An 18,711-nucleotide genomic window follows, 5' to 3' on the forward strand; every position below is an offset into this window, starting at 1 on the left:
GCAAGGACCCGGCCTTCCAGCTCCATTTCAATCCTGTTTGGTTTGGAGATAAGCTGAGGAGAGGGAGAAATACAGGCTTTTTCCCCTCACTTACTTTATGACTTTATTACTGCCACATCTGGCCAAATTACACAAGAGCTTTGTGATCAGGGCTGATTGTTTGTTTAAAACAGTTTTGCAATCGCGATGGGCTCTTCACACTTACTGGGAAGTAGAGCTGCACGATATTGGAAAATATTGCGATACTATATACTGTGTACTGCAGTATCAATTTTAATATACACAGTAATTTCAGTTATAAAAAGAGAAATGTGCATGTGTTATTTTACAAGTCATTTTTTGAGCTTTCTACCATGTTATAATATTGTTCCCTCATCAAAAAAGAGGTTTTAGATGTCATTCATGCATGTTTCAGTAATCTAGTCATCTCTCCCCACCCTTGCACAACAAGATGGATTTTTGTGATATTTGTGAGTTCACAGACTCAGAGAATTCATCTTGGCATGCACCCGCTGTAAGGTTAATTGGGTGGGCGGACCAATCATGTCGCAGCATTGAGGTTTGTGTGGAAGGCCAAGTGCCCAAATTAACCAAAACAAACATGGCGATACCGGCAGACTTCAGCCTATTTTAGTGTGAATACAGACTATTTTGTTTGTGAAAAACATGCAGAAAGTAAGCTTTGTGCATTTGTGGACAGGAAAGATGTGTTTTTTTCTCAACTGGATGTAACAAAAGTAATTTTTCTGTTTGTTTCACTGTTGTAACCCTTCAGCCAATCAGATTCAAATAACTGTCCTGACACTCCATGTTTTCTGATCACTTTCAGTGAGAGCCAGCCAGATTGATAATGTGTAGAACACAATTTAGACCAATATAAATATCAATCTGGTCTGATCCCGTTTAATCTCCCGGGCCCTATTTGAACCCTTTTGTTTAGCCGTAAGATTCTGTCTGCTGCTCAGTGCATAAACCTGCGTCATCTATGCTCCCCACATGACAATTCTCCATAAATATACAAAAGCATGATACAAAACCGTACACAATAGCAAAACTGTACACAACTTGACAACTTGATACAATGTGCAGTAGTTTCATTAGGGGGATGCACGCTGGTTGTCGCTCTGAAGGGGAGGGGTGATTTAGTTCAGAGAGCAAAGGGAGGAGAAACTCAGAGGGTCAAAAACGAAAGTGAAACTTAAGAACACATAAAACATTAATACATTGTTTTTGGTAAATACAGTATCTTCAAAACAATAAAAGGTAACTTGGGGATCTAAATATGTTATGCGTTAGCATAGAAGTGTAACACCCCTCTTAAAGCACTATACTGTAAACTGCAGCCCCAGTGGGAAGGAAAGATGCTAACTCGTCCCATAGCCTGGATTTATCGGACTTGGCTGTTTGACTTTCTTTCATTCATTCCTGCCCCTGCTGATAGTAAGCTGACGTGTTACACGGACTGGCTGCTCTCCGTAGTGTGGGGTTGCAGAGGAGGTTAGGGCTGCCGTGTAGGTGCCCTATTTGCTCCGCGTGTGTGTGTGTCTTCCTGGCAGCCCGGCTGTTTACCTTCTGCATGTGGAATTCCAGAGCCCCCTCACACTCTCCTCTGTCCTGCATTTTTGCGGTCCACCAGTGTGACAGGGGAGAGTGTGGGAAAAACGGAAGCTCCTCCACTAAAAATGCACTGATGGAAACAATGAAAAGAAAGAAGAAAGGGAATGGGAAGAACAAATGACAGAGAAATATAAACGGAATCCAGAGGGAGAGCAGATGATTGTTCACAGAGAATGGTGGGATAATACACTTCTTCCTTTCCATTTCCAGTTCTCATTTTGGGAGTAACTCAATACTTGTGTTATTGAAGCATGGCTAAAATACATCAGGTTTAGTCCGACTTTTCACCTTCTCGAGAGGTGCTGAAACATATGTTTTAAACTACAGCCAGTACAAAAAAAACAATGGCCCTCTATCTATTGATGTAGCCCCTCAATCTGGATTAGAAAGGGGTGTATTTTTAGTTCTGGGCCCTGGATTGTATTATAATTAATGTTATTTTAATGTCAGCTTTCCTATCAGACCAGCGTAAACTACTTTTCCCCCTTTGCTATCTATTTTTAAATTGTTCTTATCTCAAGTAAGTTATATCCTTAACAGTCTAGATTCACATTCATTCTGCTGGCAGGCCAATAAAACTCTATGGGCAATTAATTGTTTTTGAAAGACATCTGCAAACTAAAAATCCACATATTATGAAGCTTATTATTGTTGTTAGGAATTAGGTTAAGATTTACTATATTCATATTTTGTCTTAAAATAGTGTATTTGTTTCATGTGGACAGACCCAGTAATTACAGAGGCATTAGCCATAAACCAGGACTAAACTTGTGTAATATGACAGGTAAACACTTCTACCACAGATTTTTTATCAGCCCTCCAGTTTTGAATGTTGTGATGTCACGCAAACCCAACCTGTACTATATAGATTAACATATAATAATACCTTTGATATCAACTACGTTTGTATCCAGTGTCAGGGCAGAGTTCAGTGTATCAGAATGCTATAACTGCCAACATGTGGGCTTCAAGCTTTCAGAGTGGTATGAGTTCAGTGAAGGTTTTGAAAGGAGTAATTTGTAACACAAATAAATGAGCCTGTTTGGTATTTTGTTTGCAAGGTTTGGCTGGTGGCAGCTGTAACTACGGAAACGCGGGCTGTCGTGTGGCATTACTAATAGGGTGACAATTACAGCAGCGCCGTTAATGTCAGCCGCACTGCAGCTTTCACTCCCTATTAATCAGCCACAACAGTAGTTATTTTCACAGGACACTGTATACACACAGGACCTGCCAAATGTGTGTTTATAGTTAAACTTTATACCCTTTGGTCAGTAGCACTTAGGCACGCTGGGCTACCTGCAGTGCACAGAGGCTGCACATCTGCGACGCTTGCCTAAGATTTCTGCAAGCCATGTGAAATTTTCAGCTTGGGGCTTCTATACTATCTGTACACACTGCAAGTTGAGATCCAGCGATCCCGGGCGAAGTGCTTCCTTCAGCTGTCAGAGTGAAAGAGCGTTGTCAAAGAAAGTGATGTGAGGAACTCAGAGGGGTCACATTTTTTTTCACTCCCTCAATGTGAAAAGGGTTGCTTCCTGTCAAGGTATGCCACGCTAGAAGTGGGCCAACTCTATTTGTGCTTGTGTAATGGTATGAAAGAACAACTGTGCAGCCCCTTACAAGGAGGCAGTGTGTACCCTCATTACCTTGTTAATGCTCCTCTGGCAAGCTGCTGTTATGGGGCGAGAGGTTAATGCCAGCTAAGCTTTATTTATTGTTCCCCCTAAAAATGCTTAACAGATTTAATGTATAAGGTTACAGGCACGTCTGCTCCCACTCTATGCTTCAATGGTGCCTTTAATGGTTTATTCCGTGAAAACAGTGTATTTGCTGTTTGATAATGTGGAAAGGTGGAGCAATCCGTGCCCTGTAATCTCCATAAGTACTGTACTCCGCAGCATACGGACACTGGCGACGTTTGTATTCACCACACTTGGCACACACCTTTTTATTTTGCAACCTACATCATAATTATCTGGCAAACGTGAAAATCGCATCACCCGGGACAAGGAGTAGGAATTTGTCCCCTACTTGCCACAGTAACTCAAGAGAGACAGTGGGTAAACAGACCGCAAGCCTTACTGTCTGGCCTTATGCTGAGAACTCCTAGCTTCTAGTGAGAATGGATTGGGTTTTAAATCTATAAAAAAGATATGTAAAATTAAAAAAACTACTTTAGAAAATGAGGAGTTAAAAAAATATTACTATTTTTTGTTGTCCCCAGGCACTCCTCTTCTGCAGAGATTTCAACCACTGGTCCAATAACCAACGGCCAGAGAATAGTGTACGAAGCAATATGCGGTAAATCAGGTGAGTTACAAAATATTACATACATATTTTTCTATAGCGCTTTTCCACCTTCAAGGCACTCAAAGCACTTTACATCAAGGAACCACTCACCCACTCACACACACATTCATACACCAGTAGACGCAGACACTGGGGCCAAGGTGGGTTAAGTGTCTTGCCCAAGGACATTAACAACAACACTATTTATCTGTGGGAGCTGGAGTATCACTGCCAGCCTGTGGGTCTGTGGATGTGATCACTCAACCAATGATTATTTATGTTGAGGGCAAGATTCAAACCGCCAACCTTTGGATCAGTGGGCAAACATTACCAACTGAGCTACTGTTGCCCATAGTGGGTAATTTCTGGCATCTGTGCGTAAGTGTCACTGTTCCTGCTTGACACAATAGCTTACTAATTAATAAGGTTACATCAGGGCTATTGGTAATGCATAAATTCTTAACTTGAACAAAACAAAATTAAAACCTTAGCACATGGCAAGGTTTAGTTTGATTGGCCAGTGTCATGTTACTAGATTGGCCTTTTAATGTTTGCAAAAAAATTTAGATTTTCTGTTTTATCATTTTTACATGATCATAGTATTACATTTCCTCTTAACTGGTTATTCTGTGCGACCAAGCAAGATATTTCCCCCTGGATCTAGACAGTGATCTGAATCGATTGATGCTAGCAACTAATCATTCGTTCTTTTCCATATTTGTGGCCTTTCTTCAAAGTTTCATAAAAATCCACCTGCAACTGAAAATGATTTTGCAGATAAAATTAATCAAGCCTTGGAATAGAAAATCTTTTAAAATCCTATTTCCAGGCATTGATGTCTAGCCGCTCTAAAGGCTAATCAACTTTCTTGGCCCATTACTGATACTCATTATGTGCTGCGCGGAGACAGCCCTCTTGGCTCAGTTAACCACCTGTTGATCTCTTAATTAAACACAAGGAACATAAAGAAAGCAATTGGAGTTCACTCAACTTGAGACACTTGAACCGACGGGGCTATAAACAGTCTTTTTAGTGCTGTTTGCTGTGTGACCAATGGGCTGGCGTGAGTCCATGGCCGCAGATTACTGAAGAAGTATAAAGAGGCTTACGGGCGATGACATCTTTTTTGTAATGAGATCCAGTGATGGGAACATTTCAGGCATTCCCATCTGTTGGCCATTTCTTCATTCATAGTGTTTCCATCTGCCAAGCGCACTGTCCGGTCAAACTTCCACCACGCCACAGTCAATATGACACTATAATGCGGTTGCTAGTGGCACTCGTGTGTGTCTTCATCCCGTGGCGTTTACACAACTTTTTCCATCCGGAGTCGCGTGCTAAATGAAGTGTTGAGCTTTAAGGCAGTAACAGTGATATTAAAGCGTGGCTGATGCTCACATCTGTTTGCCTGATCAAGGACTTTTTCCATACTATCCCTTAGCATTAGCAAATCATACTATTCATCACATCAGGGCAGTGTGTGCGAGTCACCCTAGCAATCAGACTACATATGTCCCTGGGCTGGAAAAATTTGGTAGCAGCAGCAGCAGCAGCAGCAGCAGCAGCAGCAGTAGCAGTGCACCGCCCAGTCCCCTCAGAACAGTGTGCGTGTGTCTGTGACCATTGCATTTACTTTTCACTCTCCCCGCACAATGGGGTCTGGCTTTAGTTAACAAACATCTTATAAACTCATCAATTACTGTAACTAGATCCGCTGGGAGCTGCTTCTGAATTTCACGAATGCGTTTTTCTCTGTTTTTTGCGCTCAAAGGGTGTGTGAGATGCCTCGGAATAGAGAGAAGAACTTCACAACTTGTAGCTGGAGCCAGTTGATCCGCGCAGTTAACAGGAGTATGTGTGCGCGCCATGGAGGGGGTGGTGTTATTGGAGCGGACATTGTGGGGCTTTGGAGTGAGTCAGGGCCTTTTTGTGCCTGTCCAGTTTACCTTTGTGGCGAGATGACTGGACCGCTTGATCACTTCTGACAGGGAGAGCATTCTCTATGATCAGCTGTCAACCGTCATTAATCACGGCCGTCCTTTATCTCTCTCTTGTGTGTTTCTGCTCGTATAACTCCTAAACCCCCTCCTGCCCCCTCGCCCAGTCCCCCTGATTTTCACTGTGCGTCACCCCGCTTCAGTGTTGACATGCGATGAGGGGGAGATTGTGACGAAGACCTATCAAAGCGAGCGCACAGATCCAGATTATGTCGGCCACATGTGTTTTACAAGCCTTCCTCTTGAAGTTTTCCTAAAGTTCTCAGGGCTCCATAGACATCGACTGATGAGAGATTTATTACTTGGAGTTGGAGAAAGGAAATGAATGCAGCACTTGTGCCTGTTTTAATGGGATCTTTGCGAGGTTCCATTATCAAACTGGGCTTGGAAGTATGGTACTGTCTTGCACAGATGAGGGTGACATGTGGGTAGTCAGTTCTAGGGTTGTCAGAAGTATCAACAATATTATTAGATATTAATTGATACTAAAACAGTATCGAAACTAGATTTGAGTAGGTATCGATAGTAAAAAAGTTACAGACTGAAATTAACCTTTCCTGAATAGCTTTAGAATGAGCATCATCTGTATCAGAACAAGTATGAGACCACATAGACCAGTAAATGGGCCCATAGAACCCTATGGAACATACGACTGAGGGATTACACAGATATAAGGCCACAATATAAAAAAAGTACTATTATTTAATGTTGAAATCCCATTTATAGATGTATACAGTGGTATCAGAATCGGTATTAAATATCGAATCTATTCTTTAGTATCGAAAATGAGTTGGAACTTTTATTATCCTAGTCAGTTTACATAAATTTGTACTGTCATTGTGTTTCAAGACACTACACACCAATATCGCCCACTTCTGTCACTTGATCTGATTGCTATTAGATTGGAAATTATGTTAAATCCAGATTCAGTTCATCATGTCAGCATGTTTTTATTAAAGTAATCCTTCAGCCTTAGCTAGTTGTAACCGGAACTGCATTTGGCTAAAAACCATTGACAAATCAAACCTAAATTGTGCAGCTGGTTTGCTCTGACAATGCCAAATAAATAAGGTTAGCCTGAAAGATACAGAAAAAAACATTTCTTGATTTAAACTTGGACTTAAGCCATCTGTATTTAACTAGTTTAGACATTGACTCTTATCTCTTGCTTCCCCATATCACTGGAGCCGATGTTTTTCATTTTCTAGCTCAGTCAGCCTTCACCGGCGTAAAAGAGCACCAAAATAAATAGTCTGCAGAAGGGGAATGAAAAGGGATACTGTTGGGAAGCACAAACTCGCTAGCACGACCTGTGTTGGGAATGCCTTTTCCTACTGGCCCTAAGCCAATAGATAGGACAGCAGCCTGAGTCACTCCATACACAGGCTTAACACCCAACTGCTTTTTCTATTATTAACCCTTGGATCAAAAGCTAGGACAGGGAAAACCATTCTATTTCCCCTTTGCCTTTTTAAATAACTGGCTGTTTATGTCCTGCAGGTCTCTCCATGTACCGCAAAGTGTTTCCGGGCCAGGAGCCGAGCCACAGATGACACGAAGACTGCGACTTGAGACCTGGTCCACCATTGTGCCGCCATGACAGGTGTTTCTGCATGTAACAACAGACTAGACAACAACCAGCATCCGCCAACATTCTATTTATTCGTTTTACTATATGGCAACAGATATGTGAGAGGACGGTGCGTGTAGCCAGCCTTGCAGCAGACTGGGATTTTGTTGCGTGTCTTATGAGATGGCCTTTTCAGCGCGTTTCAAACTCCCCCTGCCCCCAGCTACATTTAAGAGCGGCTGCCTGCTTTCATTCTCTCCATACTAGCAGTGCCATAGAAAGATTGCACTGATAGATAGCCTTCAGCAGATGCTTCTCCGTGTCTCTGTCGGCATTTTAACAGCAGGATGCAGTGTTCTGTACTGAACTCAAAGCAGTGGCATTATAACATATTTACATTTAGAGGGCAGAATTTCACTTCAGTAGTTGAGCGAAGTCATCCAGAGGTTGCCTGATCAATTTCACATCTATACCCTGAACCACCAGGACATGCAGGGAGGATGATTCTGTCATATGTGGCTAAGAACACTTCTGTTCTGATGTCAATGCTTTGGCTTTAAATGTCTATTCAATATCAGCCAATACTAGAGCAGAGACTGAAAATATAATTTATTTCCTTTAAACACAAACAGTGTATGGTGAAAAATGAGTCAAATGTATTTTGTAACTGTTATTTATCATTATCAAGTAATTAGAGCAGCTTTTATGAGACATTTTGGGCCAACATTGACCAGTAAATCATCTTATTACACCAGTTTAAAGACCAAAGTGGAATATCAGCTGCATATCTTGGAAGCCGATACCTCATCCACCCAATTTTCCAATATCAGCGCAGATATCCAATACTGGTGTCTGTATTGTATCGGTGTATCCCTAACATGTTGTAGCCAGAAAGTGCGGCCACACTGGAGTACTTATTTGTTGCTAGAGAATGTGTGAAAGGCACATCCTGACCATGTTTTTTAGCTTTAAGAAAACTTCAGTAAAGTCAGATATGCCTTTTTGCTCTACACAGTTATGAATGTGTAACACACATAAGGTCCAGGGAGGTATCATAGTTTAAACGTTTACAAAGTTTTATATAAAGAAAGCATTATATTCTTGAATGTGAATGTTTTTGTGAAATGTGGTCATAGGACCAAATTGTTGTACATTTATTTTTGTTTTTGTGCTGTTTTAAGTATTAATTGATCATGTACTTTTGGTGACATTATTGGCTCCAAGCTAAAGCATAGTGCACTGACTCTGCACAAAGCGAGGAGAGTACTGCTTGGGACCATAAAAATAGCTGACTCAGGGCCTTTTAATGGAAAAATGTGTCTATGTTACTTATTGGTGGCACATGTTACTTGAATATTACTTAAAGTTTAAGCATGAATACCACTTATGACATATCTGTTGTAATCTGTGCTGTATAATGCTTTTTAAATGCTACTGTACTTAATATGTGACATAAGTCTTACTGCAAAATAGTATGAAAAAGTAGCGGTAGTTGTACTCAATAATACCAAGTAAAAAGTATTGAATGTTGAGTTTACTTAAGTAAACTGTACTTTTGAAAGTAGCAATAGTGACTGCAACCAACCCACTTATTCACCAAGGTGTGTTTTTACTCATTGAGAGAATTAATTCAGTAACAGCAATCCCACAAACATCAACCTGCATATATTGAGTAAAAGTATTTTGTTCCTTTCCATGTCTGTGGTTTTGTAACATTAGTAGTAGCTAGGCAGTATTTCAGTTCTGTTGTAGCCATTCTGTGTTTTGCAGATGCATGCTGCGATACTGATGTGCATCTTGCATGAACAAGGACTGTTTTCTGCAGCATGCACGATTTTTACAGCCATTCTGACAATTGTAGCAACAACATGAGTACTTAACAGTAGAGTAGAAGTGACCATCCATCTCTGCTGAATATGAAGTCACATTTGGGATTTTGAAATATCAACATAAAACTTAATACTATCCAACAGTCCATTTAATTAAAAAAGTGTTTTCAAGGGTAATAATAAAACATTTACACTTTGTGTTCTAGTTAAGTGTTCACTTAGTGACATACAATGTTGATAAAACAGAAGGCTTCACTTGCTATAGAACATCCCTGGGTCCTGTTGTATTCAAGAGGTAAACATAACCATGGAAATACTACTTTGAATAAAGGCTTGTTTTTTCCAGCATGTCTTATTTTGTCTCTCTAACATCTTACTTCTATCTGACAGCATTTCAATGAACAGTGTGACAGTACAGCGTTCATTTCCAGCAAGGACATACAGTTGTCTCTTAGTTGTTTTGATTGTACCTTCTTTTCATGCGTGTTCAGTTTCTTTTTACAATGACATCATCATATTATAATAACACTAATGTTAAAAGTCTCAAGTTCAAGAGGTCTGTGTTTCAGTGAAGTGGTAATTGTCTTCATTGGGTGAATGCCTCATTTTCAGCTTGCTTCTTGTCGGTGGATTAAAGAGTCCTTGTACATTTTGTAGAAGCAGCGGTGAGTAATTCAAACCCCTGCTGCCAGCTCCTGAGTAGTGCCAGTCTGTGTCTCTCTCACTGTCTCTAGCTGCACTTGCAGGACTTGACCACCATGTTGGACAGCTGCTCCACTTTGGGCGAGCGACCCACATAGTAGAGGATGGTGAGGGGCTCCAGGTCCTGAGGAACACAGCAGGGTGACGCTGATGCTTCTGGGTTCAGAGTGTTGTACAGGCTCAGCAGCTGTGAGGAGGACACAGGAGTGGTGATTCAAGAGCTTACAGATAGTATTTCAAATATTATTCTTTTTAAATTACTCAATACCATGACAGTAAGTAAAAATATAAAGTAGTTTATTGGGTTGCTGTCAAAGCAACTCTCTGCAATCTTTGATATCATTTAATTAAATATATTTTTTGAAAATATGCATAAAATTGGCCTGTTGTCAAAATAGAATTTGTTAATTTCACCCTACTAAGAATCAAATAAAATGGGTCTAAAATTGTCCAAATTTCATGATACTGTAGTTGCTTTTTGACTTACCGTGCTGTGGGTTGTGTCAGAGCTGCGTAGGTAGGGACAGGGCCCCGAGCAGAAGTTGGCGTAGTACCCTTCAGGCTGATGAATCCACCTCCAGCCCAAGTCCTGGCGGAAATTAATATATAGTGGTCGCACACAGCAGTTCTCCTCATAATTACTGCAAAGGAGAGAAGACAGGATTACACTCAGGAGTCAGACCTGTGTACATTTGCTCCCTGTGGCCTCAGATCCACAGATGAGAGAATTCCACTCTTAGGTGTGCCCTTATTTTCCCTCCTGGAGTCAGCCCAGGTTTCTGACTGTCAGGCTGACAGAGGATCCCCAGAGCCAAGCAGACGGTGTGGAGGACCAGGTACTGCTGGCAAGTGCTGGGACAGATCCCGACTTGTATCTCTAATACCTCTGTCATGCTCTTTGACAAGATTAACAAGCTCATTCTATGTGGCTTGGTACCCCCCTTGGCATCTCAAATAAGTTTCCGTGTCATGTTACAGTTCAGCTGGAAAGATGATCCTACTGTTTTTCCAAGCAAATAGCTCACATTTTCTTACACTACTGACGTACATGATTGTCACACAGATTCCATTCCTTGGTAAACAACATTGAGATTTGAGCCAGTCTTTGGAGTATAATTATACAGAGGAATTATTGCCTGAGTGGATTATACATAAGATATCAACCCCAGTTACACGCAAGACCAATTTTTGTACTTGTCCCAAATAGAGCTATAGTGGAAGATATGAATGAAAGGAATGCATCATTAAATTTTAATCAAAATATCTGGCAACACTGAGGGCAAAGAGAGCAGTTTGATTAAAAGGTTTCTTCCAGGGAACTGTGGCTCACTTGAAGCAGTAATTGGTGTCCAGTGCCCTCTTGCGTCTTCGCGACGAGGACTGAGTGTCCAGTCGATGTGGTGGCAGCATCATGAGGATGAGGTGGGGGTAGAGCTGCTCCTTCTGCTCCTTCTGATGGCTCAGATCTTCATCCATACCTGTGAGTAAGAGATTTAGAACACATCAATACAGTGTAGACTTTATAACTGTCTCTTTCTCCTCCTCTCTCATGGTCCCTTCCTGTGCTTCTCACCTCCCTCCTCAGCACCAGGGTCTGCTCATCCACTCTGGCCCTGATAGCTAAAGCAGTGGATATCTCCGGAGAGATGCTGCTGCTGGATTTGTCCGGCCCTCTTTAATTCGGGGCCAAGCGTCTGAGCGCCGTTGCGGCACATTCCTTGTGGCTGGTCTATTCTACAGTGTTCCCAGGCCCCGGGGCCTCAGCACTAAGTGAGATACCAGAGCAATTGTATTCCCATGCTCTGTGTCTTTTCTTCTTCATAAAAAAGGAAATCCATTATCTTACCATAAAGAAAGTCTGTGCACACAGCAGGAAACACACGCTGATGACAGGACTAAGGACTTTTCTGACTAAGCTTATAAAAAGTACTACTATAATAGGAGTAATATAGTATGAGCAGGAGACTTGGACAATAGTACTTATAAGTGAATGAATGTGAAATTATAAAATATTCACATTACCTACATTTTATATAGGTTGTTTAACTTGAATATGTAAAGAAATATATGGTGGACATCAAATAAAGATGCTAAAACCATCCTCAGTCCCTAATCAGAATGAACTAAAGTATGTTAAAACAACATTATGCCAATTTGATCCAATCAAGTGACATGAAAACAAGTCCAAGAGATTCGACACAAACTCACTGAACACAATTCAGACCAGTATTCAAACCAGAGTGGATGCAGGGGGTCCATGGGTCTATGTCCGCATAGGGACAGAAACTCCACTTTGAAGAAACCCTGATTGTTTAACAGCTTAACTTCATGTAATTTTGTTATTTAAACAGACTTTGATGGATTCTCACCTTTGAATTTGACCTCCAGTACCTCATTGGCATTCTCGATGATGTCCCCATTGGGTTTAAAAGTGTGGCAGGGACAGTGGACACTGATCTCCAGGCCCAGGTTAGTCTCTGCACAGATACAAGCAGAGGGTCTTTAGAAGCTCCTTATCTCCTTGGGGCTACTGTCATTTGTAAATGAAGCGTAGAGTAATGTTATGAGGTATGAACACACTCACGTCTGTACATGAGCCACTCCCTCACTGTGTCGGTCACGTCGAAGGAGACCCACTCGGGTGTCCCCTTGGTCAGAACGTTCTTGCCCCCAATGTAGCGCTGCTTGGCTTTGGGGTCGTCTTTCTGAAGGATCTGTGAGAAAGAATGGTTGAAAATGTGAGCCAGCTGCATAAACTTTGTGTTCCACAGTGAACCAGAGCTGTCTGTCTAGAGCCAGAGTCTCCGGGACGCCCTGGGCCAAACGTCTCCTCATCATGGAAAAAGTGACTCCCTGTGTTGATATCCCCTTTTTGTGAGTTAATGCCTGCGTGTTACCCTTCTGCCAATGACAACCTGATTGTCCTTCACACCAGCAGGTCCAACAGTGGCTTCAAATGTGGGGTCACAGAGTTTAGAAAGCAGATATCTCCGTTGTTAATGTGCTGAGACCACAGCTTTCCACAAAGACAAAAATGCAAGTGACCAGACTAGCATTTCCCTGAATAAAGCTGTTTATCGTATGGAGGTGCCCCACTGCTCTGCTAGGATAACCAGAATCCTGAACAATGTCAGCATCTAATCTGTCTTCCTGTGGGACTGAGGGGCCAGAGCGCTGCCAGTGTCAGCCCTTTGCCAATCAGCTCCAGTCTGCAGAGTGCAGACTGAGGGGGCGAGTGCAGCTCTGTTTACTGCCTGGGCCATTGGGCGACCCTGCCCTATCTCCTCCTAGCCCCTGGAAACAATCAGAGGCTCTGACAGGCTGCATTCAGCCTCAGAGGCGGTATGCAGCCCTGAGACGCTTGTCTCCCTGGCAGGAAATGTTGGAACCTGATCATTACTCCTAGTCTCTCATGGGAGATTAATGAGGAAACTTGAAAAAATATATCTATCTTTGATATGCCACGCACTGACATCTGACATACCTTTATTAATTAAGGAAGAAAAAGAATAAACAAATGAAATCAGAACTTAAGGGGTGCAGGTGTAGACCAGTGATGATCTCAAAAAGATAGGCTCTGAGATTGACAACTCAGAGAGAAGAAACTGACGAATGGTGAGCTCAAGTTTCTTTAAGACGGCTGTTCAAGCTCTTAGATCCATCCTAATGTGGAATCCATTTGACTGTACACACATGGAATAATGATCAAGAGGAGCGAACTGCTTGGACACCCAAATATAAATGTTTTCACCCTCCTTCCTGACCTGCACAGCCCATACTGTGAGAGAAAGTGAGCATTTGGCCCCCCACCATGGAGCGCTAACAGTGGAAATTAGTGGGCTCACACACCTGGTACAGCTCGATCCTCTGCTCGTTCCTCTTGGCAGCAGGATTGGGGACCCTCAGAGCACGGAACTCTGCCCGGAACAGGTTGGTGGAGTTCTTCTCCATGATGGACACATTGAAGCGGAAAACCCTGGAGGTGATTCCTTTAGGGCAATAGGGGAGGTCATCTGTGAAAACAGTAACTCAAATTAATGCAGGCCATTTCACATGCTATCCCACTGAGTTTTCTGTTGCAAATCAATTTCATGGCTTAATAGTAAAATTTAAAAATATGAAGCCAAACACAGAGCATCTGCTTTTGCTTTAGCTTGCCTGTTTGCAACAAGTTAAAGTGATGAAATGAAAACCAAATGTCGCATGTGGTGGACAGTGGAACACAGACTGCTCCCTCTAGCCCCACAGCCGACAGGTGTTCTGAGAAATCAGACCAAATCACTGTGCTTCCGGGGACCAAGTGTTGTAGCTGAAAACACATGGCATCACTTAGTCTGTCCAGCAGCATGTCTGAGCAACCAACCCTACACTATTGTGACAGGCAGCCTACTGAGCTCATGCACAGTAATATCAGGGAGCATACAGTATCTTCTAACATATTGTGTGGGAGCACTGACCTTTACCCTAATCAACTTAGTAGATAGCCACATTGTGACTCTTTCTGCAAAACTTCCTGGCAGCTTTCTCATACAGTAGTGTTGAATACTGTGTTTATTAACTGGACTAGCACATGCAGTGAAGTGGAAAACAAGCAGATTTTTATGAGCGCAGTGGAAATGTTATTTACAGCCAAGATATACCTAATTTATTGGTGTAACTTTCAGGTTTATTACGGGGCCTCGCAGTTCCCAGCGGCAGATGGGGGCACTGCAGCTTAGGGGTGAGCTGTTCTTGTGTCATGCAAGACCCTCTCAAAGTATCTGTACTTAGTTTGACCCATAATTTCAACTTTCCCCCAGCCATTATATTAGATTTCCATGATTCTATCCAGGTTTCCCTATTTATAGCTGACCTTCAGCATTTGCAGACAGCCTGATATCTGTCCAGCGTTTCCACATAATCTATAAGGAGTAGTAGCCTTGTCCTCCCTTGGTATGCCCTTGCTTAGGCCCACCCTCTCCACATGATCAGTAGGTGGAAAGCCCCCCACTTCAAGGGGAGATTTCAAATTCTAATCTGGTCTTTGGTTTCATTTTGGGTGACCTCATTTATTCCCCATTGCAATGGTTTAGGTGGATTTTGCATTATAGTTTGTTTTTGCCAAGTCTGATATTGTAGGCAATTTGTTCCATGCTGATGATTGAATAGCAAAGCTGTAAATGCCTGCACTCATTGCTTGACCCCTGCTTTTTTGGCCACAATGTTAAATTGTTGAGATAGTTTAATGTATGTCAATACTGCATGAGTCATCTTTGCTAAATATGACATCTAGTTACAAGATTATACAAGTAAATAAATGAAAATGGCTGTAATTACTACTGACTTGGCTCAATTACACACACTTTTATTGTGAGGCGTTTACTTTTACATGCTTGCAAAAGTGTATTTATAGCCACATTTAAAAGCCAAAGCAAGAAAATGATGCCCAGTTGATCCCATTTTCATATTATCACTCAATTAATTACAACATAGATAGTCTATAAAGAGGAGATTAAGAAGCAGTGCAATGAGGCTGGAAGACAGACTGAGGTTGTTGTGGCTCGCCCTGATGTTGTAGACCACAGTCCCACCCTGACACGCGCCCGGCCTGCTGCCTCCTCCACCACTGCTCCCCGGGAATCACCCTCTGCTTCACCCTCTGCTCTACTGGCTATTTGTGATGCCAGCTTTGGTGGGAGCAAATCAACAAAGTAAGCAAAAAGAGTCTCTTTCCTCCTGTTTTGAAGGACTTTTTGAGGACTTTGGCCCATTCAAAAGAAATATTTTTATTTGAAAAAGCTATGATGAATGACCCATAAAATGTCATTTTATTGTGGAGCTCAGCATTTTATGCTTTATTATTCAGCACAACCAATGTATTATACTCTTATCAGGCAACCCCATTCATAAATAAGTGAAGTAAGTAGAAGTGTTTATTTTTTTGTCTTTATTGCTGTGTAGTTCTAAAAATTATTCTAAATGATAGCTAACTCCTTTTCCCTGGAACTCCAGCTATACCTGAGATTTGAGATCTAAAACTGTGGTCACCACAAATGCAACAAATGATAAGAAAGATACAAGTCCCAACAAGCATACATTTCAGATTAACAGCAATTTAAGTGTACTATCCCCTTTCTAATCCTTCCGTTGGATTTTTACTACTGAATTTCTCAAATCATATTTTTGATGGCCTGACCCTCTGATCAAGCTTTAGGGACATCCGCATGTGGTTAGTTACTGCACCTTGCATCCAGATGTAGCTCGGCAGCTGACCGGACTAACAAACTAACTTTTTAAATCTTTTTAAAGACTAAAAACAATGATTTGTTACTAAAATCAAGAAATGGTGAAGAAATAGTCTATTATAAGTTAAGTTTTGGTATTGGGGGTGTTTCACAGGCCAAACAGCTGTGTGTCTTTTCATCTTGATGACATCAGCCCACTTTTCTCCCATAGATCATAACCTCTCTTGAAAAAATTACCCCACGTTTTACTGACTCAACTTTAATTCTGAGATTTCACTAAAGCCCAAAACTTTTTACAAGTAATGCTCCAAGTGACTTAGCCTTTGTTTTTTTGTTAGTTTTTGTTGTTGTTGTTGTTGTTGTTGTTGTTGTTGCAAATCAGCAGTTCACCTTTAGATCATTGTGCTTTCTGAGATATGGCTCATTTAATTGCACTTTGAATTGCATTTGTAATATTTCAGGGATGAAGACCTTCTGTTTAACTTTTTAACTGGGGTAAAAAAAAAAAAAAAGCTAAACTTGACTGGATTCCCGAACACTCCCACCTTCCAAAAACAGTGCATGTAAAAGTCATTATATCCAACAGGAATGAAAATGAAGCGAACTGCAAAATTATCAAGGTGACAGACATTATGTTGCTGCACACTAAAATCACTCATAGAAAATTACATAACGGAAAAAAGAAGTGTTAATTTTTGGTTTTGGCAGTGACCGGTGTCAGTAGTAAGCAAAGTGAATGTCCTGTTAAAGGCCTACAGTACGACCTACTGTATGTGATGTCCCGGGCACGTGGCCATCAGTGATCGCACTCCTTAGGCCTGTGTTTGTTTTGGGCGCTCTGGCTACCTCTGACCAGGGGATCAACCCGAGCTGTGTATTTTGAATGTCAGAAGCACTTTGTGGGAGCTGTGAAACACATTTGATTCAGGGCTTAGGCTGGAGACTCTGTTTAGTGTCAGGGCACAGCATAAACACCTGTTGATTTCAAATGCCATGAGCTAATCAGCCACTGACCGTGAATAGGCGTCAGTCCAACTCCTCCACTCCACTTTCTCTGGAGATTCAGTCAGTCAGCTACTGTTTCTCTTTTTTGGAACAATCAGTGGAGCATATTTTATACAGGAAATACCAATATTACTGGACAAGAGAATTAGATCAAAATACCGTCTCAGCTTTTTGCTATTACAGAGTAATTGTGAGGCATATAATTTTATAACAGTGGAAAAATATTGGGAAACTCACAGTCAGAAAATGGAAATGAGGTATTGGAGTTGGCAACATAGTATACTTAACTGCCTGAGAATTTTCCTTTCAGAGGAATGTGTCAGACTTTAGGCTGGAGTTCCCATGGCTTTGGTGTGAGGTATGTATCAAGGAATAGCGCTCATTCCATTTTGTTATTTTACTTTCTCCTTTGCATGACGCGCCACGAATGCACGTTTGCGTAAAAGTTGCCCAACCGAGGAGGAGACTGTGCAGTGGAAAATACATAGCCTACCTTTTATTTTCCAGATGGATAACCTAACTCCTAACCTAACTTGTTATATTGTTTCAAAGACAGGCTAAATGGGACTATGTGGTCAGTTGTGTGTAAATGTTTACCCCATTACGCATGGAGCAATCAAAGAAGAGGGTGTACTTACTGTGCTCAGGACCACTGATCATGCTGAACTTGTAAATCTCTTTTGCATAGTACTCAGTCTCCGTGTTATCCTGGCCACAACTCTGCTGCTTGTCCCGTCCCAGCTCCTCAATAAGCTCCTTGGTGCTGTTATAGAGGGCGAGAACCTGGTAGGGTACCTGACTTGGACCAGTGGTCTGAGGCGGACTGGTCAGCCGCAGTTTACTGAGAATCTGTCCCCGCACTGCTTCCACTCTCTTTTTCTTGATGTGGTCAATGTCCACAGTGGTGCAGGTAGAAAGGGTTAGAGTCATTGTCACACTATTTAGGAAGAGGAAAAGCAGAAGGGCTTTACGCAGATTCATATTTAGGCAACTGCAGTTCACTCACAACCGTGGATTGTCAAGGCAGAGACTCCCAAACTGAGCCCCAATCTGAATCCAGTCTCTGTTTACTCATTCAGGTCGTTAGTGAGTTCGGCTCTCGGAGGAATCCCATTTTTGTCAAGTGCTATGTCATCTTCGCAAAATGTGCATTTATACGAGTGCAAATCCGTGCCATAGCGAGAAATATGCTCAGCTCGTTATTAGAACTCGCGATGCTTCTCTTCATTCCCCTTGGTACAGAGTCACTTTAATTCCCGGGTATATCGCTCCTTTCCGCGCACTCTTAATTGCATTGGCGGCTCATCCACTTGCGCACATGGAGTCAGTGCGCCTCTTTCCAGGGCTCCTCCACATCAGCCTCACGCGCTCGAGCACTGTGCGCTTTCACTCACTCTTTTTATCCGCACGCTGTGACGTTTTGGTGGGAGTGGCTGTGGCAGGGCAATTACATCCACAGCGTAATATAGTTTATT

At 42.0% G+C, this 18,711-nt stretch overlaps 2 protein-coding genes across 3 annotated transcripts in view; one reads left to right on the forward strand and one right to left on the reverse strand.

Moving 5' to 3' along the window:
- The window catches only part of ttll5 (tubulin tyrosine ligase-like family, member 5), a 43,048-nt gene extending 34,028 nt beyond the window's left edge, over window positions 1-9,020 (forward strand). For both annotated transcript variants that reach the window (XM_055156931.1, XM_055156938.1), the window contains exons 31-32: window positions 3,845-3,930; window positions 7,407-9,020. In XM_055156931.1, coding sequence (XP_055012906.1) covers window positions 3,845-3,930; window positions 7,407-7,459 — 139 coding nt within the window. In that variant the 3' untranslated portion in view covers window positions 7,460-9,020. The remainder of the gene's footprint in view (window positions 1-3,844; window positions 3,931-7,406) is intronic.
- Window positions 9,021-9,909: 889 nt separating this feature from the next.
- tgfb3 (transforming growth factor, beta 3) lies at window positions 9,910-18,598 on the reverse strand. Its single transcript, XM_020919354.2, has 7 exons — window positions 17,875-18,598; window positions 13,857-14,020; window positions 12,592-12,721; window positions 12,377-12,484; window positions 11,338-11,485; window positions 10,495-10,648; window positions 9,910-10,194 (listed from the first exon to the last, which is right to left on the reverse strand). Exons 1-7 carry the CDS (start codon window positions 18,215-18,217, stop codon window positions 10,036-10,038), a joined length of 1,206 nt encoding a protein of 401 aa, XP_020775013.1. The 5' UTR covers window positions 18,218-18,598; the 3' UTR covers window positions 9,910-10,035.
- Between the last annotated feature and the right edge of the window lie 113 nt (window positions 18,599-18,711).

The sequence above is a fragment of the Boleophthalmus pectinirostris genome, unplaced genomic scaffold, assembly GCF_026225935.1.
Source record: "Boleophthalmus pectinirostris isolate CB_2022bp ecotype Guang Dong unplaced genomic scaffold, ASM2622593v1 HiC_scaffold_10, whole genome shotgun sequence".
Classification (NCBI taxonomy): Eukaryota; Metazoa; Chordata; class Actinopteri; order Gobiiformes; family Gobiidae; genus Boleophthalmus; species Boleophthalmus pectinirostris.